The following is a 23,763-nucleotide window of genomic DNA, read 5'->3' as shown; positions in this document are numbered from 1 at the left end:
TTAGGCCAGGAAGTCAGAAAAGCCCAGATAAACACCTCATTTTCTGGATTCTAAGATGCTTGATTTTATTCCTGGAGGAGAGATGATTCGGCCACCTGGGGCTGTAAATGAGGCCTGTGAGGGTCTGAGGCCTCGACACCTGTCCAGGCTGGAAGATGTGGCAGCTGCACCTGTGCGTGACCCGGAGGAAGGGCCACCAGCTGCCCAGCAGCCCTCCAAGACCTGCCCCCGGGGCCACAGCCATGGGCGAGAGGAGGCTTCCTTCTCAGAGACACTGGAGCCCATGAGGGCAAACAGCAGGGCACCCGGGGAGCAGGCACAGCACAGCGAAATGTGCGCCGAGGTCTGAGTGTGGTTTGCACCCCACTCGGTGTGCTCCCAGTGCAAAGGGTGCCATTCGACCTGGAAATGCAGTGAATGAGCTACGACACCGCGGACCCAAAGAAGTGCTTTGTCTCCCTAAGTTCTCAGTCTCTCTCAGGTCTCCGTGTTCCTCCGAACAGGACTTGGGGGAGCAGATGGCACCTTCTTTTATTTTTTTCTTTTCTTTTTTTTTTTTCCTCGTCTTTTTGCCATTTCTAGGGCCACTCCCGTGGCATATGGAGTTTCCCAGGCTAGGGGTCTCATTGGAGCTGTAGCCACTGGCCTACACCAGAGCCACAGCCACGCGGGATCTGAGCCACGTCTGCTACCCACACCACAGCTCACGGCAATGCCGGATCCTTAACCCACTGAGCAAGGCCAGGGATCGAACCTGCCACCTCATGGTTCCTAGTTGGATTTGTTAACCACTGAGCCACGAGGGGAACTCCGGCACCTTCCTTTAGAGCTGGGCTCGCTCTGCCCCCCACCAGGACCCCTCTGCCAGGGGGTGACTCCCTCTCCCTCCAGAGCCCCAGGTTTCTGGGCTGTTCTGCCCAGGACAGAGGTGGAGGTTCTATCCTGACCCAGGAACAGCTCTGCAGGGAGCGGGCGGCTCTGACCTCTGAGATGCCCGCTGCTGCAGGCACAGGAAGGGCTGGGAGCTGCTGAGGGCGGCACCCACTTTTCAGAGCTGCTGTTCTGGGGGAGGGGTGGGGCAGCCTCCTTTGGAGAGCAGGGGAGATTGGGGAAGCCCAGAAGGAAGAGCTGCTGGAGGAGGGCGTTACACTCACCGAGGGCCACTGCTGAGGGCGTAGAAGGCTTAGAAGATCTGCCCCGTCTCCCCCCAAAACACACCCCTTCCCTGTGGATTACAGCTCCTTCACAGATGCGGAGCCTGTGGGCGGGGGTGGGGGGTGATTTGGAATCTAGGCCAGGGCAACAGCTAGTACACGGAAGGGGCGGGATCCGAACTCAGGCCTCTCTTACCCTGGTGCTCAGATGTGTCCTTGCCACCCTGCCGCCAGAACAAGTGAGACCCCACCACCGTCCCCACCGCCATCCACGCCCGCCCCTTCTCTTGTGGCGCAGGTTTTATCAGAAGTCTTAGCTCTCAGACTTGTGTCTCCACCCTCTCGCATCCGGCCGCCAGGAAACCCTGAGAAGTTCCGGGCACGTGCGAGACGCGGCTTCCTCCGTGGCGGGGGCACAGGGGGTCCCCCGGGCGCAGCCGGGTCGCCCCGGGCCTGGGGACCCCGCTGGGGGGTTGGGGGGTTGCGCCAAGACCTTAGCGCCGATGCGGTGACATCAGCCCCGGTGTGGTGACATCGGCGCTGGTGTGGTGCAGTGTGCAAAGCCCACTGGTTGGCGTGGCCGGGACACGCCCCCCGGGAGCGGAACAAAACGGCGCGCGGGCCGGACGAGCCCAGCCCCGCTTCCAGAGCGCCGCCCGCTGTCGCTGCCGCTACCGAAAGCCCAGCCACCACCGCCGCCAGGTGAGTGCGCGGGGTCTCGCCGAGCCCCTCTGGGCCACCCCGCTGGGCTCCGCTGCAACCTCCGCCCCTACCCCCGAGCGCCCTGGCTCCTCTGCGCGCCCCGGCTCCGCGCGCGCTGGACGCCCCCGGCCTTCTTGTCCCGCCACCTCTCGGGAGGCTGCAGGGGAGGGTAGACGCGACACCGGGCGGCCGGGGCCCGCGCAGGCCGAGGAGTGGGGCCAAGTGGCCGCGCGGGTTTCTTTCCAGGAGGCGCGGGGCTCCTCCCCGCTCCGGGTTCCCCGGACACAAAGGGCCCCCACGTGCCCCTGTCCCGGGACGGCCCGGCGCCCCCCACCGCCTGCGGGTCCCGAGGCGGAACAATGGGCCATTCTGCGCGCACTGACGCTTGTTGTCCGGCGGGGGTGGGAGCCTCTTGCAGCCCCCGCCCTTCTGCCCTGGGGGAACGCGCCCGCGGGCAGGGTGGGGACCGTCGGGCCTCGGGGGCCCGCCCGTGGCAGCTGCGCCCTGCCCTGCGCAGCGCAGGTGCTGGTTTCACTCTTTTCAAAAGACTAGATGGAGTTGCCCCCCACCTCCCACTGCGCGCGCCCCATTCACTCCCGCCCCCGCCGGCTCGTCTAAAGGAGTGGGGACCATCGCAGAGCCTGAAGGGACCCACAGTGCTTGGTGGCCTCAGTCCCTGAAGTGGGGAACACACTTAGAGAAAGTTGCAGTCCATTGCCCCACCAGCAACCACGAGGCAGGCGTTTTATCTGCTCTCACAGGCCCCAGAGTGTTGTGCAAATTCTGCAAACAGTTGTGATCTAATCAAATCTGGGTCTAGGCAGGAGGCTGGGTGGCTCAGCTCCCCGGAGGCGGGGGCACCCCTGCCCCTGGGTGTGAGTGGATGGTTAGGCCCACCCAGCTGAGAGGGCGTCACCTGGGCTCCTACCCCCAGAGGTCCGTACACCCGGCTCTGGTGAACACGGCAACCCACTCGGTGAGAGGTTGTTGGAAGGGGAACTGATCCTGATCCTGAACCCGTGGCCTTAAACAGGTCGCCTCCCTCTCACGCTCAGTTCCTGTAGGGTTGGCACTGGGAGAGCCTTGCACAGACGTGGAACCCAGCGGGGACAGTGGCTCCCTTCTCCTTGGCCTCCCCCCAGCCCCCCACCCCATGCCTCCCCACTGCTCCCAGAAGCTCAGCAGGCTGGAGGTGCTGTCCTCTCAGGGCAGGCTGGAATTTCTTCCCTGAGGGATTTGGGGACCAGGTGCTGAGTGTTCACTGCTGCGCTCACCTCTGGCCTCCAGATGTTCATGGTGGGCTGAAGTGCTTGCGGGGGGTGGGGGGGGCGGGCCGGCAGGGTCACTTCTTGCGAGAGAGACTATCCTTGTGGCTGCTCTTGGTCTCCCAGGGAGTGACCTTGTGCCTCAGGGAGGAAATCCGGGGGGAGGGGGGACAGGCAGGCAGAGAAGGAAGTTTATCCCACAGAGGGTGTGTTGTGGGCGGGCAGCGCTGCCCGTAGAGGGTCCTGGGAGACACAAGGGAGAAACTGAAGGGTGGGCCCACCTCCTCTGCTTCTGGGTGGGAGCCAGCAGTGCCCCCCCGGGCTGGGCCCTGGCTGCAGGAGCACCTGCCTTCCAGCCTGGGTGTTTTCTCATGGCAAACATCTGCCCTTCAGGAGCTTGGGAGTCCTCCCTGGCCCCAGGGGCTGTGTGCTGGCACTTGGTGGGTGATCCGTACAAATTTGGTGAATGGACAGGATGGGGCTGGGCTCTGGGCTGAACTGCCATGCATGCCAGTGAATCTGGCAAGGGTTACTCGCTGGTTGCTCCCTGTGAGTGGGATTGAGGACCAGGTGGGGGAAAAGTGACACCCTTTCTATTTACCGTGGGTCTCCTGGTGGGAAGGCAAACTGGGGAGGCTTTCTTGAGAGGCTGCCAAAGTTGAAATATTTTTGTAAGCCGGCCTCTTATGAAAAGTTGACTTAAAGAAGACAGAGGGATCTTGCATTAAATATTTTGAGGCGCTCGAGAGAAGAAAGGTTGCCCTTTGCCACTACTCAGACCTGTTGGCAGATAAGGAAGGAGACAGAAAACTGGGCAGCGTTAGAGCCGCCCTTCCCCGGGAGAACAGTGGCAGGTGTCCGCACCAGCTGTGCCCCAGGGTCTGGCCTGCTTCCTTCTCATGTTATCTGTACGGGGTGGGGATGGGTACTCCCCATTTCACAGACAAAGAAACTGAGGCTCAGAGGTTTCAGCTGCCATTCAGACCCAGGCAAACACCTTCCAAAAGCCACACTCAGTTACCATGTTATCACGCTCCTCTGCGTTTCCTATTTCAGAGGCAACTTGCTAAGGAAATATCCGCCACTTATGAAAGCGCTTTACTGAGGCTTATAAACTACTTAAGATGGAATTCCCGTTGTGGCGCAGCGGAAACGAATCCGACTAGGATCCATGAGGTTGTGGGTTCGATCCCTGGCCTTGCTCGGTGGGTTAAGGACCTGGTGTGGCTGTGAGCTGTGGTGTCGGTTGCAGATTCTGCTCAGATCTGGCGTGGCTGTGAGCTGTGGCTGCAGCTCTCATTTGACCCCTCGCCTGGGAACCTCCATATACTGCGGGTGCGGCCCTAAAAGGACAAAAGACAAAAATAAGTAAATAAATAAACTACTTAAGGAAGATGTGGCTTTGCCAGTGGGAATGGGGATGGAGTCAGGTTAGACCCAACGACTTCTAGGTCTTTCTTCTGCTGCGTGGCCGGGGGTGGGGGTGGGGTCCCAGGGAAGAGGCTTTCACCACGTCTGACATGCGTCTGAATTTTGGTGTCAGGTTTGCAAGTAAAGGAAGTCTGAAAGAGAGCCCGCTTGAGGAAAAGACACACACACACACACACACACACACACACACACACACACACACACACACAGAGCAAGCTGTGGCTAGACGGGGGAGGTGCTGGAAGTCAGCAGGAGCAGCGTGGCTGGCGGCTTGCAGTTGTGAGGAGTTTCTGTGGCAACGATGGGGCTTCAGTACCCAGGAATTTGTCTGACGTCAGCCCTGGGTAATTCCCATGTATGGTAAAGAGCATGGATCCGGAGGCCTCTCCAGGGCTTCCCAGGGCCAGAAGGCAGCCTCTTGACTTGTATGACTTGTACAAAGGATCACTGCACCACTCCCGCCTGGCAGTAGCGCCCCCTCTCCAGCGAGGCCGCGCCCCCCCCCAGCCATCTCTGTAGGGGGTCCCTGTGGCCTGGAGCCTCCCTAGACGGCAGCTGCAAAGCGGTCTTTATAAGGTCTCCGTACTCATGGGTTTGGGTTTTGCTTTTCAAAACCCGTTGTGGCTCAGTGATTAATGAATCTCACTAGGAACCATGAGGTTGCAGATTTGTTCCCTGATCTTGCTCAGTGGGTGAAGAATCCGGTGTTGCCGTGAGCTGGGGTGTAGGTTGCAGATGCGGCTCGGATCCCGCGTTGCTGTGGCTCTAGCGTAGGCTGGCATCTACAGCTCTGATTCGACCCCTAGCCTGGGAACCTCCATATGCCACAGGAGCGGCCCTAGAAAAGGCAAAAAGACAAAACAAAAACAAACAAACAAACAAAAAAATCCAGGAAAAATCCTTCAGACCCTTTCTGCGTGGGATGGCCAGTTGTGACCCTCGAAGTGGTTCCAGATAAAAGCAAAGAAACTTGACCTGTTGGTCAGTCTATGAAGCTTGCGAGACTATAGGATTTCCTATAATTGTTTTGAAATACTTAAATCCTAGACCCCAACTTCTACCTTCTTTGATCATCGGATTTCTGCACTCCGAGGGTGGCATGTCCTGCTGTCATAGGTGGTAGGGGTCAGCGCCACCTGCTCAGCCCACTGTCCCACAAGGGCCTGCACCTGGACTTGAACAGAGAGGGAGAGAGGAAGCCAGAGTGACCTCGGCTTCTGGGCATCGTGGGGTCTGGAGGGCTCACGGCGCAGTGACGCTGGCCAGCTCCTCGGAGACTGAGTCACACACAGGGTCCGAAGAAATCGTGTGACGCTGAGGCCGAGGCTGTACCCCCGTGTCGGCCCTCCATCCCCCAGCAGGGACCCTTCCTTCAGAGAAGGACTGTTTCCTGGGCTCTCAGTTGTCACCTCCAGAGCCCTGAGCGGGGGTCCCCCTTGTCCCTCTCTGTGGCTGACACGGGGGCATGGAGCAGGGGGCTGAGCCACGGGCTGGGAAGGATGACAGCTGCCCTGGATACCTGGCCAGGTGCCACACAGCCAGGTGATTCCAGGCAGACAAACACCTACCTGACTGTCTCTGCTGAACTGAGTGGGTGGAGACCTGAGCTCGGCGCCTGGAAGTCGCTCTCTGGCTCCAGGGACAAGAGCCTTTGGAGTGGGAGATGTGGGGTCTTTGCATGGGAGAAATAAAGACGGGGTGGATGGCCAGGTCTCAGCACTGTTGAGGAGGGGACGCCCTCTTTCAGAGCTGGTGGCCAGCAGGGAGGTTTGAACACTTCCCTGTTGGCCTCTTCAACTTGAAATGTGACCCCAGGGGACCTGCCACCTCAGCCCAACATTCTCAAGGTATGGGGTGAACGTGAGGGCTCTGCCCTGTGTCTGCTCCTCACTCTGCTCCCGAGGGCCCGAGCTGGGCCTCTGCTCTCAGGACAGGATCTGGGTATGGCTCCCGTGGGACAGCTGGACAGGAAGTGGGACCGGAGACTGAGCTGGTTGCGGGTGAGAAAAGACCGGTGCTGGGCTTCTAGCTTCCAGCCAGCCCCGAGAAGCCTGACATTCCTGGGAAAGAGCTCATCCGGGGTTTCCAGCTCTTGTGCAGGAAATTCAGGCCCTGTTCTCTGTTGAGATCATTGACAGAGTGCAGCGGGACCTCCCAGATCTCTGAAGGGACCCCACCTCAGGTGGTGATGTGGCTACGGGGGCCGGCAGTGCCTCTCAGCTGCCCTGAGCAGAGCTCAGAAGCATTCGATGTTAAGACAGGTGTCTGCTTGCGTCCCGGGGTCCCCGGGGGCTAAACCCCAAAGAATGCCACGTCTGTGGTCCCACTCGTTCTCTGGGCTGATGGAGAAGTTAGGGGTTCTGGGCCCTGTTTGTCCTGCTGCTTCTCAAGCTTGGCTCCTCGGGATGGGCCTGGCTGGGGAGGAGGGCGAGAGTGGCCCTTCCAGCACACCAGACTCTGAGCCATCACCTCCTAACACCTCTCATCCTCCGATCCACCACTTGGAGTCAGTGAATGGTCCGGTTAAAGACGAGCAGGTGCCCGGGACCCTTGGGGCAGGGGATGAGTCCCGTTCCCTGACCTCTGAACTGACCCGCCTGAACTCTGACCCGAGAACTCTCTCTGCCTGTGTCCCCAAGGGCGGTCCAGATCTGAGAGACAGGTTTCCTTTTAAGGCAGTTTGGCCTCCCGTTGGCTGGAATCTGCCTGATGAAAAGGGGGGCTGGGCTGAGGCCTGCCCTTGGGAAGGAGCTGGCCAGGCCCCCCCAGCTAACCCCCCCCCGCCATAAGGCCCCCCAGAGGGGTCCTTACTTGGGGGGTGGGGGAGCCCTCCACAGGGCTGCCTGAGACCTTCCCCTCCGTGAAGTCCATGAATACTGCTCTTCGCCCCCAGGCCTTGCCTGTGTCCCTTCCTGGGGCTCCTGAAGGGAGGACCCCCCTCCTTCCCCCCCACTCCCACGCTCCCCGACGGCCTGGCTCAGGAGATCCTCTGCCTGCTCCTGTTTCCCGGGTCCCTGCTGGATGTGTCCCCGCCGCGGAGCCAGGAGGGACAAGGGTGGCTGTTCCAGGAGGAGGGGTCTTTTGTGTCTGGAAACACACACTGCTGGGCACGGCTCCCCACCACGTGCTCCGGGAGCCTCCTCCCTTGTGGGGAGGTCCTAGGGGCTGGAGGATGTCCCTGGCAGGCTCAGGGGTGGAAAGCGAGGCCAGGAGGGGGCTTTGGCATCTGGGACATCCCCCTGGATGCAGTGGGAACAGCGTGGAGGCTGAGGGGGCCGACCTGGCCGGAGCCCAGTTCCGCCTCCTCCAGCCCCGTGACCGCAGGTGACCGGCCGGCCCTGTTTCCTCATCTGTGCCGTGGGTGTGTCCCAGAGGCCAGGAGAAGGGGGATGGGGTGTGTCGCGTGTCCTGCACACAGGAGTCCCGCAGGCGCAGGCAGGCTGTCTGCTGGATGCCATGGGCAGGGGCTCCGGGGGTCCCGTCTACTTACTTCATCGCCCTGTGTGGCTGTGTGTGACCAGGACGTTCCCCAGTGCTCTTTCCACCCCCCCACCCCACCCCACCCCCAGCAGCTCCTGTCTCTGAAGCGTCCCCCTCAGGGGATAGGAATCCTCAGGGTAGCTTAGGTGTCTGGCCCCGCCCTGAGCACCTCCCCTGTGTCACCTGGTGGAGTGGTGGCTGCTCAGTGGAATCTTCTGCAATGAGGAAGGGGAGGGGCTGACGGCAAGGCAGACGGCACCCCCCCACCCCAACCCCCCCGCCACTGTCCTTCTCAGTCTGTGGCTTTGCCATCCTGATTCTGGCTCCGCAGGGCAGTGGCGCTGGGTAACAGGGCATCAGAGGCTGGGGATGGGGGCTGGCGCCAGGGGGTGATGCAGAGAGGGGCCCCCGCACAGTTAGAGAAGAAGTCCTGTCTGCAGGGGTGGGGCTGGGATGGGCAGAGGCTCGAGGAGCTGGGGACGGTCCAGACCCCCATGGGGGAGGACGGTGGCCCCAGCCTCTGCCCCGTCCAGTGCCCCTCTGCCACCTGGGCATAGGCTTCTACCTAGAGCTTCCATGCTCCAGGCCCGGGCTGGAGTGGTTAAATCACCAACCCTGAGGAAGCCTGATGGATGGTGGCGGGAGCTGGCACTGAGGTTCGTGGGGCCGCTGTGGAGACCCCCAGAGTGTGAGCCTGACCGAGCCCTGGGAGCCCGGAGTCACTGGGGGTCTTCAAGCAGGAGAGGCCTGGAGGGTGGGGGCTTAGGAGGACATGACACAAGCAGGTGTAAAATACTGGCCTAAACATTTACCTTGGATTTTTTTTACTTTTTTGGGTTTTTTTTGGCTTGTTTTGTTTGGCTTGTTTTTTTTGTTGTTGTTTGTTTTTTTTTTTTGTTTTGGCTGGTTTTTTGTTTGGCTGGTTTTTTGGCTTGTTTACCTGGAGAGCCCAGAGGCTCATCTGCTATGGGGTTGACCTTGTCCTGGGGCTCAGTGATGTCACGGCCACTCTCCCGCTTCTTCCCCTGACCCTGTCTTCCTGGCCCTGGCCTTCACCCTGGGACGTCTGTCCCCTTTGGAACAACCACCCGCGGCCCACTGTGCCCCCTCCTCACTCAGGAGAGGGGGCTTGCTTCCGGGATGTTCTCTCCAAAGATCAGGATTTTTTTTTTTTTTTCCTCCAGAGCCCCCAGAACTCCTTTCTGTCTCGTTGGCCTGAAATACGTAGCTGGCCCGTTCCCGAGCTGTAACCTTGGCTGGCCGGCTTTGGTCCAGGCCCTGTGCCCTGGCTGAACACTGGGGTGGTTACCGAGGAGAAGGAACTGGAGCGTGGCGCCCCCTTCAAGGGGGCTGTTGGGGGCCGGCTGGGTGGAGGTGCTGGTGAGGCCGGATCAGGTGGTGGGACGTGGGGGGAGCAGAGGGTGTTGGGGGTGCTCCTCTGGGCTTGGGGGGAGCAGTAAAGGGGAGTGCAGAGCAGGTGCCGCTGAGGGAGAGGAAGTATCTCCCCGTTCTAGGTCTGGGGTAAGAGTCTTTCGTGATGGAGAGAGTGGCGGTGGCTCCCGCAGCAGAAATGGACAAGTCAGGAGACGGAACAAGCTGGAGAGAAAGGTAATGGGTTCAGGTGTTGCAGTCAGGTGCTCACGGGCCATCCAGGTGGAGATGCTCCCCTGAAATGGGAGACACGAGTCTGGGCTCCGACGAGGGGTTCAGGTCAGTGATGGAGGAATGGACGTGCTCAGCAGCAGGGACCATAGGTGCAGTGGGACCTCAGGAGACTGGGGGGAAGAGAAGGACTGGGGTGCGGCCAGAGGGAACCCCAGTTTCAGGACGTGGGAGGACAGCAGAAGGAGGGAAGTTCTCCTCCTGACAAAGCCATGCTGGAGATCTCTGTAGTCTCGGGGATAGTCCAGCCATGGGAGACCCCTTGGAGCCCACCCCCCCACCCCCGAGGGTCCTGCTAGTCCCGGGCTCTGCAGAGATGGAGGGCGCAGCCCCACTGTGGCTCTCAGCACCAAAGTATCGGATTTATGGAACACCTGTGTGAACACCTGTAGACAGGTGCACACAGGTCTTGGGCTGGATCCTCTTCTTGAGCCCATGTCCACGGTCGGGAGGAGGAAATTCCCCCCACGCTTGTGGCTCTTCTGGCTGGAAAAGAGCTGAGTTGACCTGAGTCAGAGGAACAGGAGAAAATTCAAAGTTCAAGGGCACGTGTCCATGGGACAGGCTGTATGGCCAGTACAGGAGGGCTTGGGGTGTGGGGAAGCGGGGGGCAAGGGCTGTGGCTGCAGGAGATGCCCACACCCCAGGGCACAAGTCTTGGAAATGCTGGACACTAGGACAGGCTCCAGAGCCCACCCTCCTGGGGTCAGGGTTGTGCCGGCAGCTAGAGAGTCAGGGGGTTGCAGATGGCAGCTCTGATGCTACCCCTAGCCTGGGAACTTCCATATGCTGCAGGTGCAGCTGTAAAAAGGAAAATAAATTCACGTTCTTGAACTTCATCCTTGTAGGTCATGATTCACTGGGTCTGGGTGATGCTGGCAAATCTGACTTTGCAAAAGCACCCCATGCCCCCTCATTGTAACGGACCTTAAAGCTTGAGAACTGTGCCCTGTGTGCCTGCCTTCCGCTTTATAACATGCTTTGGTGAGCTCTGTGTTATATCCAGAAGAGTGTATAAAACCGCCGTATGTAGTTTAAAGACTAGTTAGAAAGGGAACCCCGCATGGTGCCCATACCTTGCCGGTGCCCTGGCAGCCCCCACACTTTTTCTCTCTCCGAGGTGACGGATCTAAGACAATGGTTGGTGGTTATCGTTCCCTTGCTTTTCTTTATGACATTTCTGCCCATGTGTTCATCCCTTGACATAATAAATTCTGGGAATTCCCATCGTGGCTCCGCAGTTAAACCCAACTAGTGTCCATGAGGGTGTGGGTTCGATCCCTGGCCTCGCTCAGTGGGTTAAGGATCTGGCATTGCTGTGAGCTGTGGTGTAGGTCACAGATGCGGCTCTGACCTGGCGTTGCTGTGGCTGTGTTATAGACCATCGGCTACAGCTCTTGATTTGACCCCTAGCCTGGGAGCCTCCATATGCCGCAGGTGTGGCCCTAAAAAGACAAAAGCAAAAAATAAATGAAATGTTGGCTGCTTGTGGACCCGACACAAATACTTTTCGTTTTAGGAGTTCTAGCTTCTCTGCTTCTTTTGCCCCACGTTCATCTTTGCGAGATGCGTGCGTGTGGATGCGAGTGCCGCTGAGGCCTGAATCTTATAGGTCTTTCGCATCCTTTATGTGTGTGCCTGGCGCTGGGCTCCACCGCAGTTGCTCCGTGAACGTCGTGGTTGGAGGAGGTGGTGCCCCCAGCTCTGCCCCCGCCCACCCCCCAGCGGTCTCCTCCGCCTGTGTCCCTGGCGCTCCGTTTCTGGGTGGTCTGTGCATCTGTCTCCCTGCAATATTCATTGTCATCTCTGTGTCCGGTTTCAGAATGCCGAACTGGGGAGGAGGCAAGAGGTGTGGGGTGTGCCAGAAGACGGTGTACTTTGCCGAAGAGGTTCAGTGCGAAGGCAGCAGCTTCCACAAATCCTGCTTCCTGTGCAGTGAGTAGTCCCCGCCCCGCCCCGCCCTGCCCCGGCTGTTGTCATGGGGACCAGACGGGCCTGTCAACACCCCCTGAGAACTGGCCCTGTGGGATATAAACAGCTTGACATTTGGCTGAAGTGCAGCTGGGTAGGAAAACACTTAAGGACCTCTTTGTTCCCTCAGAAGCTTATTTTCTAACAGGGTGATCTGGCCCGAGCTGGTGGGCGGGGATGGACGCGCAGGGCCAAGCCCTGAAAACGCCGGGAGGAAAACTTTCCACTCACTTTCTCTGCTCTCTCTGCCACAGTCCCATCACTGAAGAGGAAGACGCTTGTAGTTCAGAGTTTCAGCTTCTTATCCCATGTTTAAATCGCAGTAGGGGCGTTCCCATCGTGGTGCAGTGGAAACGAATCTGACTAGGAACCATGAGATTGTGGGTTCGATCCCTGGCCTTGCTCAGTGGATTAAGGATCTGGCCCTGCTGTGAGCTGTGGTGTAGGTCGCAGACGCGGCCCAGATCCTGCATGGCTGTGGCTGTGGTGTAGGCTGGCAGCTGTAGCTCTGATTCGACCCCTAGCGTGGGAACCTCCATATGCCGCAGGTGCGGCCCTAAAAAGCCAAAAAATAAAAATAAATAAATAAATAAATAAAATAAATCTCAGCAGGAATCACAGATGCAGAGGACAAAGTAGTGGTTACCTGTGGGGAGCGGGGAGGGAAAGGGGGGGTGGGGGAGGGGATTAAGGAGTACACAGGACCACCTATAAATATGTAAATCAGCCACCAAGACATACTGTCCAGCACAGAGAATAGAGCCAGTATTGTATAATAATTATAAGTGAAGTGTAACCTTTAAAAATAGCGAATTGTACACCTGAGCTTGTATAATATTGTACTTCCGCTATTTAAAATTTTTTTAAAAAAATTTTAGGCAGCAGAGGCAGGGGCCTCACGGGGAAGCCGAGTCCCTGACCCTCGGTCCCTCCATCCCTCCTCCCTGCGGCCAGCCATCTGCTTTCTCACTTCCCAGGTGAGAGGATGGTGAGCGGGAAAATCTCTGCCAGCATCCTGACAACCCAGGGCGTGACCTGCTCCAGTCACAGTCTGGATCCCAGGCACCAGGCAGCCCAGGAACGCAGAGGCGGAAAGGCTGCGCTGGCTGCTGCCTGGCCTGCGCGGGTGTTCAGGGCACCCAGGAAGTGCTGGCCAGAGGGGCCCCCCCCTAGATTCCTGAATGATGGGGTCACTGGGACAGAGCCCGGGTCTGGCTGTGTTTTCCTGGAGCCAGCAGAGTCGGGGGCAGGGAATGTGTTTAGCCCCAGGCTTTAGAACCAGTGGGTCAGGGTTTGAATGTGAGTCTGTTTTTATCTGTGTGATGATGGGCAATTTTCTAGTGTTATAGGGAGATAACAACGCCCACCACACAGGGACAGGGGCGTGAGAATTAACCTGAGAGGGGTTCGGACAGCAGACCAAGTGCTCAGAGCAGCTGCGAGTGCTCAGTAACATAGCCCCTCCACACACACACACACACACACACACACACACACACACACACACACACGGCGCCGACAGATGCATAGCTAGTTGGCGTGGCTCAGGGGACACTCACAGGGGCTGACAGCTGGCCCATCGGGGGCCTGGGAATCGGCCCATCCACCCTGCTTCACATGCGCAGCGTTGGGAGAGCCCGGCTGTGCTGTTTCCAGGAGATCGTGCTCCAGAGCAGGATCCGGGCAGCGGGGCCACCTGCTCTGGGATGTTTGCCAGATCTACCTGCTGCTGGGTGACCACTGGGAGCCACCGCCCAGCGCCAGCAGCCAGGGCCCACAACCTGCTGTCCACCCCGGAGACAGACCAAGGGCCGCGTCTGCTGCGCGGGTGGTCAGTGAGCTTTGGTGGAGCCTTTGGCGTCCGGCCCGCAGCAGAGGCTGAGCAGCAGCGTCATGTAGTCAGCAGTTCACCACACTCAGGAATTATCAAGCTGTTTATTTTTCCAGGGAGAATAAAGGGCTTGGCACTGGCTGGGGAGAGGCCCAGACTGGCTGCTGGCCCTAAGGACCCCTCTGTGCTCTCCAGCGTTGCTTTGATCAGGGACTGGAAGGGGCCAGCTGGGCCTGGAGGCCTGCAGCCCCACTTGTGTGCAGGGAAAGCACGGGAAGGAATAGCAGGCCTGGGACCGTGGGGTGGCGGGGTGTGGATGATCAGAAACAGTTATAGAAGATGAGATGGGGCTGTAGGACAGTGTCCTGCTTCTCGGGGTCCCCGTGGCTTCTGGGCACCAGGCCTAGACCATGTCAGGGTCTGAGCATCTAGAAACCTGGGGACCCCCAGGGCCCAGCACAGCCTTGGACATGCAGATTTGTTTATGTGTAGAGGGAGGTGGCTTCTCTCAGTGAAGTGGGTTTGGCGTCCAGCTGGAGTTCGGAGTCCCCCTGAGTTTGGACCTTCCGTCCTAAGGAGGAGAAAGGCCAGTAGGGTTGGGCCGGGGTGCCTTTAGGGACCTTAGCTCCCTGCTGGCCAGGCCCGGGTGAGTCCCCAAGAGAAGGTCTGCTGACCACTCTGGTGCTTGGCTCTGGGTCCTGCTCAGCTTGGCACCCGTGTCCCTTCTCTGGGGCCCTGGTTGCCCAGGATGCTGCTGCCATAGACAGTGGGGGAGCAGTCCCTGCCCTGGGCTCACCCAAGAAGGGCCAGCCGGTCCCCATCAGCACGCAGGAGGGCTCAGCTCTTGGGGACCTGCCCTGAGGCCACGTGCCGTCTTGGAGCTGCAACAGCTGTCCTGGGGCAGCTCAGCCCTGTGGGAAACAGAGCTGGTCTGGCCTCACCCCAGGGGGTGGCTGCTGGACGGGGGCTGTTCCCAAGAGCCCCGGAGACCCCCCACCAGCATCCTGTCACCTTCCTGGTCTCATGATTGTCTCACCTGAAAGGGGTGCCTGGCTGGCAGAAAAGAACCTGGCTGGAGGTCAGGCTGGGCTCTGGCCAGTTCTGTGAGCTGGGGCCTTTGTTGATGGGCCTTGGTTTTTCTTCCAGAAGCAGCGAATCGCTCTCTGTCTTGGGGTGGATTGAGGGGGCACTGGCCTCCCCTGGGGCCCCTCTTTTCTGTGCTTCTGGAGTGCATGTTCCCCACAAACGCACATCGCTAATCTATCACCTTGTTTTTTTTTTGGACTTTGCTTAGCGTGATTTGGTAGAAACTTGCCTAAGCCTTCATTCAATGGTTCATTTTTTTTTCTTTTTGTCTTTTCTAGGGCCGTACCTGTGGCATATGGAGGTTCCCAGGCTAGGGGTCCAATTGGAGCTGCAGCCGCCGGCCTACACCACAGCCATAGCAACAAAGGATCCGAGCCGTGTCTGCGACCTACACCACAGCTCACGGCAACACTGGATCCTCAACCCACTGAGCGAGGCCAGGGATTGAACCCACAACGTCATGGTTCCTAGTTGGATTCGTTAACCACTGAGCCACTAAGGGAACTCCTAGGCCTTCATTCAAAATTCCTCTTCCTGGAGGAGCCTCCAGGTACCCAGACTGCAGGCTGGACGGAGGTGGAGGTGGAGGCCAGGCAGGGGGTCCAGGGTGGGCCACTGAGGAGCAAGGCAGAGCAGAAGCCACAGAGAGGTCTCTGCGTCCGCTCAGGCAGCGAGGCAGGCAGCATCTGGACGTGTCCGCGATAGACTCTCCTCTGGGCTGAGCTCCTGGCTTCCTGCAGGAGGGGTCAGTGCAAGGAGCCCTCAGTCGTCCCGCCCCCGAGCCCTGGCCACTCTGTCTCACTTTGTGTTTCTCCTCTGGTCTTGGAATTTCCAGTTCAACTTGGGTCTCGCGGGAAGCAATTCCAGGTCATCTCCCGACTTCCCACCCTAGAAGGGAATGTTGGAGCCTCAGCCTGCTGTTCCCACTCCCTCCACCCAGGAGCCAAGCCCTGGGGAGGCAATGGGAAGGTCCATATTTGGGCCATGGGGTGCTGCAAAGAGGTGGGGCTCTCGGGGGCAGGACCAGAGGGTCCTTATTTAGTCTGAAGTCTCCAGCCTGGGCCCCCGGGGGAGACAGCTGACTTTTAAAGGCAAGGGCCTGGCAGATTGCACAGAGCCGAGCTGAGCACTTCCTCCTGGGGGTTCTCCAGCAGTCCACCTTCAAGAGGATGTGTTTGAGGACGTGGTCCGGGGGGGGACACATGGAATCCCATATAGGGACTAAACTAGCGTTACAGGCCGAGACCTAAAAGGAATGTCGGGTCTCTTGGGAGAAATACTCCAGTGTTGGAAGCGAGCGATCTTCTGAGCCTGCCCCGCCCCCGTGTGCCCAGGGCACTGACAGGAGCAGGGTACAGTCTGAGTACTTCCCATGTAAGGTCTCATAGCCACCTTTGGGGTCAGCTCTGTCACGTGCATCCTCCAGTAAGGACATGGGCTGGTTGCTACGTAACCGGCCCAGGGTCGCACGCTGGAAAGGGGGCAGTGGGACGCGGCTCTGCAGCCTGACTCTGCGAGACCCTGGGCTCTGAACTTTCTTGCTCTGGCTGGCTGGGCACAGTCCCCTCTGCGATCAGTGGAAGAGCCACGAGGTCCCCAGGCTTTCTGCTTTATCCCATTCCAAACTCTCTTGGTCCTGGAGGCAGGAGAGCCTTCCTGGCGTCTGACGCCAGTGCTCCTGGCAGAGTGATTTCTGCGGTTAGAAGCTTCAGATCTTGTTTTTTTTTTGTTTTGTTTTGTCTTTTTGCCTTTTCTTGGGCCGCTCCTGTGGCATATGGAGGTTCCAAGGCTAGGGGTCGAATCGGAGCTGTAGCCACTGGCCTACACCAGAGCCACAGCAATGTGGGATCCGAGCTGCATCTGCAACCTACACCACAGCTCACGGCAATGCTGGATCCTTAACCCACTGAGCAAGGGCAGGGATCCAACCTGCAACCTCATGGTTCCTAGTCGGATTCGTTAACCACTGCACCACCACAGGAACTCCAGAAGCTTCGGATCTTGTGACAAGCAAGACCTGTATCATTTCAATCTGCGAGCTGGGCACCGAATGAATACTGACTTTCCCGGGCGCATTGCTTTGCCCGTAAACCCCGCAAGCTCACAGCAGGGGTCCCTTCTGGATCCATCCCACTGCTGGCAGCAGGAAACCCTTGCTCTACTTTCATCCTTCCTTTCTCTTTTCTCTTTGTCAAGGGCAGAGTAAAGGCCCCACAGGCTCCCTGTGGCTTGGGGTCAGCCTAGGCTGCGGGGCTTGCATAAACCCAGGAGCTCTGAGGGCTCCTGGGGGCGGGGCCTCAGCCAGCATCCCCCAGACCCCTCCCCTCCTCCCAGCTCCCTGCTTTCCTGGCCACTATTCCCAGCTCCTGGAAGATCAGGGTGTCACGTCGGCCACGTCCCAGAGGGCTTCACTGGGGGGGCTCCCTGTGACCCACCTCTTCCCCCCACAGTGGTCTGTAAGAAGAATCTGGACAGTACCACCGTAGCCGTGCACGGCGAGGAGATCTACTGCAAGTCCTGTTATGGCAAGAAGTATGGACCCAAGGGCTACGGTTACGGACAGGGCGCGGGCACACTGAGCATGGACAAGGGGGAGTCGCTGGGCATCAAGCACGAGGAGTGAGTACAGCCCTCCCCCCCCCATGTAGCAGCTCAGACCATGCGCTGTGGGTCAGGCCCGTGGGAAGAGTGGGGTGCGGGGGAATGAAACTGGCCAGGCTCTTCCCGCTATGGAGGTGCAGCCTGTGTTTTCGTGGGTGTCACAGCTGGGAGGGGCCCCAAGAATTCCAGGGTCCCAACTCTTCTTTCGAAGATGAGAAAACCCAGCCAGCGTCAGCGACTTGCTGCACCCCACCCCCACCCTGGCCCGGGAGTGTCGGAGCTGGACCACCTCTCAGCCCTGCTCGGGAAGTGGGTTTCCTTCCCTGGAGACACACAGGGTGTCACTGGTCCACAGCACCTCTGGCTGCTGGCCTGCTGGGAGCTGGGTGGTGGCAGTCAGCCTGGCCAGCTCCTTGGCCCACAGCCCGGCCGGTGAAGGGGGCGGTGGACAGAAGTGAGGATGAGGTCCCAGGATGCAGCCAAAGTCATTGCCCCAGAGGGAGTGATTAGTCAGCAGATTTCTCCTGGAAAGACTAATAATAGATGAATAAGAAGAGGCTGCAGGGGTGAGGGGTCCAGGATGACAGTTCTTAGCAAACGAGGTGCTACGTGATTCTCACGTCCTAATGGGGGCTGAGGGAGGGCTGATGTGCCAGTGAAAGTGACCTTGTGCTGACTTTGGTGTGTCCTTCTGTAAAGTGGGAGGTGACCCTAGAGGCCCCCTAGGCCCTGTAACTGGCTGAGTGGGATGAAGGTGGGGTCCTGCCCACACCATGCTTTGCTCCATGTGTGTCACCTCACTCCACGCCCTTCCCCGAGCAGGACCCCGGGCCACCGGCCCACCACCAACCCCAACGCATCCAAGTTTGCCCAGAAGATCGGGGGCTCCGAGCGCTGCCCGCGGTGCAGCCAGGCCGTCTACGCAGCCGAGAAGGTGATTGGTGCTGGGAAGGTAAGGCGGCTGCTTGGTGGGCAGGGAAGGGCAGGGTCTGACCTTTGCAAGTGGGACCCCAGCTCTGCTCAGAGGAGATGGGCCCTGGGCTTTACTCCCCTGTCGTTTCAAAGCCCACAGTGAGCAAGGAACCGTGTGTCCCCACGTTGCTTGTCCCTGGACACCCGGTCTCCAGGGAGCTCAGCCACTCACAGTCCTGACAGCCTTGCCACCGACGGAACTGACAGGCGATGTGTAGGGAGCTGCTGGGGTGGGGCCCACAGACCTCTGGGGGCTCCTGCAATGCATCTCTATGGTTCTGTGCCATCGCGTCTCTCCAGAAAGAAAATCCTTAGCATTCATCACGTTTTTAAAAGGATTTGTGATCCAACACTTTAGGAACCACCAAAAGTCTGCGTGCATTCTGTTTCATAGGATATGGACTCAGAAACCCACCCATGTACCCCCAGGGCAGGGCTTCCCAGGGTTCGGGGCCTATCACGGCCTCCTGGGGGGTTTTTGCAAGCTTTTTCTTTTTTCTTTTTTTGTCTTTTTGCCTTTTTCTAGGGCTGCTCCTTTGGCATATGGAGATTCCCAGGCTAGGGGTCTAATCGGAGCTGTAGCCACCAGCCCACGCCAGAGCCACAGTAATGCAGGATCCGAGCCATGTCTGCGAACTACACCACAGCTCACGGCAACGCCGGATCCTTAACCCACTGAGCAAGGCCAGGGATCGAACCCGCAACCTCATGGTTCCTAGTCGGATTCGTTAACCACTGTGCCACGATGGGAACTCCGCAAGCTTTTTCTAACTGCCTCCCCTGCCCTTCCCTGTATGTTCTGCTAGTGCCCCCACCCCCGAGGCTGCAGGGAGGGGTGGAGAGCTGGTGCCCCGGGCTTTGTGGCCTCAGATCAGCAGTCCGGGAGCTACAGAACAGGCCTCTTCAGGATGCGTGGCTGGAGGAGGGTTTTGGATCTTCACGTGAAGCCCGACTGAGGGGCACGTGGCCAGCCAGGGAGCAGCGGGGCCTGGAGCCCGTCTGCAGCTTTTCTGGGCCTGCATTCGTCTTGGCCTCTAAGGCTTTCAGCCTCCAGGAAGGGCTGGGGAGGGTGGGGAATGCATGGGGGTTGAGTTTAGCTGCAGCAGAGTCTCTGACCGGCCCTCACTCATGCTGGAGATGGACCTGGTACCCTGCTTTAGAGATGGAAAAGCCAAGGTTCCGGGTATTGAGTCATTTGCCAGATCTTCCGGCGGGAACAGCGAGGCTCTGGGTCAAGCCCCATTGGCTTGGCTCCCAAAACCTCGCTCTCACTGTGTTTACTGGACTTTGGGCCGTTTCCCGTCTCTGAGCCCATGTCCACAGCTGTCTGGGGGGAGGGGGTCGTGACTCTGCACAGGGACAACCCGGTTGCTAGTTGTGTGGCCCTGGGCTCATCACGTCCCTCTCTGAGCCTCGTGCTGCCTCTAGAATGTCGCACGTGAGTTTAAGTGAGATAACGCTGGACACCCAACGCAGCACCTGCGGTGTGGTCGACCCAAGTCAGCTGTGTTGTCGTTATTCGGTTGTTGTGAGAGCAAAAGGAGGACCCTCGCCCTGGATTCCCTGATGTGAAAATAGGAGACATCTGTTAATATTATGAAGTTGGTGTTTTTGCTGCTGTGTCTCCCTCTGAGCACAGGAAATTACCAGAAACCCCCTGAGTCAGTATTTCCATCCTGTAGGCGGGGTCTAAGGTGAAGGATGAGAGGGTGTTTTCAGGCAGAAGAGGGAGGAGAAGCCCCATCCATGGCTGGAGCCGTGGAATAAGGCGTAAGAGGAGCAGGGGCGCATTAGATGAAATTCACCAGCGGAAGCCAGAGCGTGTTTGGAGGGAGGGCGGCGGTGGTCGCTTCTCCTGCCCGGAGACGGGGCAGCAGCCAAGCTGCACAGAGGATGGAGCTACAGCTGATGTCTGCTGGGGGTGCCAGGCGAAGTGTGGGGGTCTGGCCCCGTCTCAGCGCTCTGGATTCCGAGGTCCCTGGAGCCCCAGGCGGGAGCCGACACGCGCCGGTCTGGCTGCCAGGAAACCTAAGGAGCTGCAGTTTCCTTTCTCACCCTCGAGCCCAGGCACCGGCCTGCGAGGGAGTCTCTTTGTCCTTAAAAGGCCTTGTTTTGTCCCTGCTGCCTCAGCCTCCCGCCTTCCTGGTTTGGCAGGACTGTCTGCACACGCGGTGCTGCTGGGAGCTGCCGCTGAGCCCAGGGCCTGCGCTGGGTCCTACCACGTGTGCAGGCCCGCCGGCTTCTCCATGAGAAGGGCAGGGGTGTGGGCCGTGCCACGAGCCTCTTAAGAGCCAGAAGGGCTTCTGCAGGCTTCTCCCCGCCCTTTCTCCTCCCCAGAGTGCCGGCCCCTCTGTGTGCCAGGCCCCTGCCACACCCTCCGCAGCTCCCCATGAGGGAGACAGCGCCAGCCCTCTCCAGGTGACAGCCTTCGGGCAGACAGGACACTGGCTGCTGATCATGAAAGGTGCCCCCAGGCCAGGCACATGGTTATCTGTCCCATCCTCACAACCAGCTGCCAGGGAGGCAGGGGTCTTCTGGGGAGGAAGGGAGGAGGCAGAGAGCTGAGAGCAGTGCTGCCAGGTCGGCTCTGAGCCCATGCCCACACCCCCTGGACCCGGGCAGCGAGGTCAGGACAAGCCTGGCCCAGCCCGAACTCGGGGGAACAGCTGCCCTGGCGGTGGTCCCAACTCCCACCTGCCCCTGGTGGTGCAGCTGCCCCATAGCTCGTCAGCTTCCTGCAGGACCTTCCGAGGTGGGAGGTTGTCACTGGCTGCTCCCTCCTCTGCGGCCCCAGAGGTATCTTCATTGTCAGGGGGGTGGGACTAGGGGCAGCAGCGTTAGCTGTTTCCTTCCCTTCCAGTCCTGGCATAAGTCCTGCTTCCGATGCGCCAAGTGCGGTAAAGGCCTGGAGTCCACCACCCTGGCCGACAAGGATGGCGAGATTTACTGCAAAGGTGGGTGGTGTTGTTCCCAGGAGGTCTGATGGGCCCCAGGCCCAAGCAGTCACGCCCTTTAGCTGTCGACCAGTTCCGGGGCCTCCATCCGTTCCAGAGCATCGAGCAAGATCCTTTCGTGTGACAGCTGGGGAGACAGCCAGAGGGGGAAAGTGTTACCAGAGTTACGGGGGGGCAGATCTGGGCAGGATGGGTGGAGCCCAGGCTCCCCGCTCCCAGTTCTAAGCTCTGACACGTTGACGCTTCTCTTGGGACAGGGAGGTACTTGGCTCCACTCTGGGGCCAGGAAACTCCTCACTGCTGGGCTTGGTATTGGGGTGGGGGTGCTGGTGGGCTTGCTGCTCCAGAGGCCCTGCCTTGGGGGGAGCGGGGAGGAGCTGTGTGGGAGGGCCGGGGGTGTGGCGTTCTCACCTGCTCCTCTTTCTGCAGGATGCTACGCTAAAAACTTCGGGCCCAAGGGCTTTGGCTTTGGACAAGGGGCCGGGGCCCTGGTCCACTCTGAGTGAGCCCTACCTGCCCCGCTGCCCATGCCCACGCTTCTCATCACCATCCCCCGCCCGGCAGCCTCGCCACCTCCAGGATTCATCCCTTCAGCCCTGCACACATCACTAAGGACTTGAACTTGGGTGTCTGGCTTCCCTCGATCTGGGGGTCTGCTGGAGGCCCCACTCCTCGAAGGCACTCCCCCCTTGCCTGGGACCAGCAGGAGGCCTCAGGACTTTTGTCCCCCCAACACCCCCCCCCCCAGGAGAGTCCTCAGCCTCTTGGGCTGGGTGTCTGTCATCAGTGGGGCCCAGGAGGAGGGGAGCAGGGAGGGAGCAGGTCCCAGTGGGGGGTGGGCTGGGAGGACTGTGCTCCTCCATGGGGAGGGGGGCCTTCTGATATCAGGATGTGGTCTGGCCTTCCCAGGCGTCGAGCTCCCTGTTTGAGGGGGGCCTTGATGATGAAACAGCCCAGCGACACTGGTGTGAGGCCTGGGCCCTGAGCTAGCGGGCAGCTCCTGCTCGGCTGGGCGCAGGCCAGGCCCAGGCTCTGTCCTTAGCACGCCTGCTGGCCATCAGCAGTGGAGGGAGGCACATGCAGCCTTTGTCTGGACACCCCTGTCCCTGCCACCCCACTGTGCAGCAGGGACCCCTCTCTGGCCACCCCACCCCACCCACCCCTTCCAGGTCCCCCAGGTCAAGAGCAGCAGGAGGACAGGGAGGAGCCAGGCCCGGCCGCCCCAGGGGCTGGAAGGACCGCTGCCACCTGGCCTGGGGGCTGCAGCGTGGCCTGTACTCAAGCTGACCCCCCGCCCCGTCAATAAAGCTGTCAGAAGAGAAGCCCATGCTGTCCTGTTCTGTGGGGGCACTGCCACCCCCCGGCTGCAGCAGACTTGTCGGGAACAGCCCGTGAGAGGAGGTTTGGTGGAAAGAAAGTGACTGCTTCCCCCCTGGTGTCTGTTCCAGCCCAGCCCACTGCCCAGGGGGGCCTGATCCTGCTGCCCTGCCCTGTCGACTCCCACATCTGGGGTGGGAACTAGGGCTGGGAACTCGAGGGGCTCATCAAGCCCCCCCACACGTTGCCCAGCTTGGAAAACCCCAGAGTGAGAGGGAAATTCAGCCGAGGAACTTCTGTATCACATCCAGGAAGCTCACTTCTGCGGGGCGGGCGGTGGGGGGTGGACATGAAGTTTTACTTCTGAGTCCGGGGCTGGAACTCAAGTCCAAGGTCAGTGTCTGGTAGGGCCTGCTGCTTCTCCACGTGTCCTCATGGTAAGAGTGGGGAGAGGGTTTCCAGGGTGCTCCACCATCACAACCTGATCACCTCCCAGAGGTGTCACCTCCAGATGCCCGCACCCTGGGGGCATAGGTTTCAACATGTGAATCTGGGGGAACAGAAACATTCAGCCGGTGGCATTCGCCCCCCACACCCCAGTTCATGTCCTTTTCACATGCGAAATTCATTCACTCCATCCCAGCAGCCCAAGTCTTAGCTCTCCATCCAGCATCTACTTTAAGGGCTCAGGAGGTGTGAGCCACATCTGCCACAGGACAGACCCCAGGTCTGGCGCATCCTGAGGCAAACTCCTCTCCAGCTGTGAATCTGTGAAAACATACAAACAAACACGGTCTGTGCTTTTAAAATATGAAAGTAGGACCCACCTAGGCTAGACATTCCTGTCCCCGGAGGGAGAGGTGGGAAAGGAGTGACAGCTTGGAGGAAGCCCAGGACCAGGCAGATCCCCAGCCCACAGAGCTAGATTTGGATTCTGCACTTTCTGGACCCATGGGCGTGGCCTCGTGCCCCCGCACACCCACCACCACCCCCACGACCTGGCAGGTGCCGCCCCCACTCTACCAGCGCCACCTGGTGGCAGCTCCTAGTCAGAAGCCTGGGCGGAGGCGGCCCTTGTGCTCCCTGTGATGGGCGTGGAGTCCCTGGTGTGAGTCACCCTCTGGCCACCCCTTCATTGTCTTGGAGAACAGAAGAGGTGCTGCCTTAGCGGTTGACCTACACTCATCTTATCAGAGGTCACTCGACCGCACCTGAATTCTCTTTGCAGTGGGACAGGCTGGGACTTTTCCAGATCATTTCGTTCTGCTTCCGGTTGGCTCCACTGAGGCCACTTCCTCCTCCTCAAGTGTCACAGTCGGCAGCCAGGAGGAGCCAAG

At 59.6% G+C, this 23,763-nt stretch overlaps 1 protein-coding gene across 1 annotated transcript; it reads left to right on the top strand.

The window, feature by feature from the left end:
* Window positions 1,541–22,431, top strand: CSRP1 (cysteine and glycine rich protein 1). Its single transcript, XM_003357676.4, has 6 exons — window positions 1,541–1,856; window positions 11,517–11,629; window positions 17,033–17,201; window positions 18,006–18,135; window positions 21,016–21,109; window positions 21,539–22,431. Exons 2-6 carry the CDS (start codon window positions 11,518–11,520, stop codon window positions 21,613–21,615), a joined length of 582 nt encoding a protein of 193 aa, XP_003357724.1. The 5' UTR covers window positions 1,541–1,856; window position 11,517; the 3' UTR covers window positions 21,616–22,431.

This window comes from Sus scrofa, chromosome 10 (assembly GCF_000003025.6).
Source record: "Sus scrofa isolate TJ Tabasco breed Duroc chromosome 10, Sscrofa11.1, whole genome shotgun sequence".
NCBI classification, from domain to species: domain Eukaryota; kingdom Metazoa; phylum Chordata; class Mammalia; order Artiodactyla; family Suidae; genus Sus; species Sus scrofa.
Note: the sequence above shows the minus strand (reverse complement) of the source record. Positions and strands in the feature narration are given on the sequence as shown.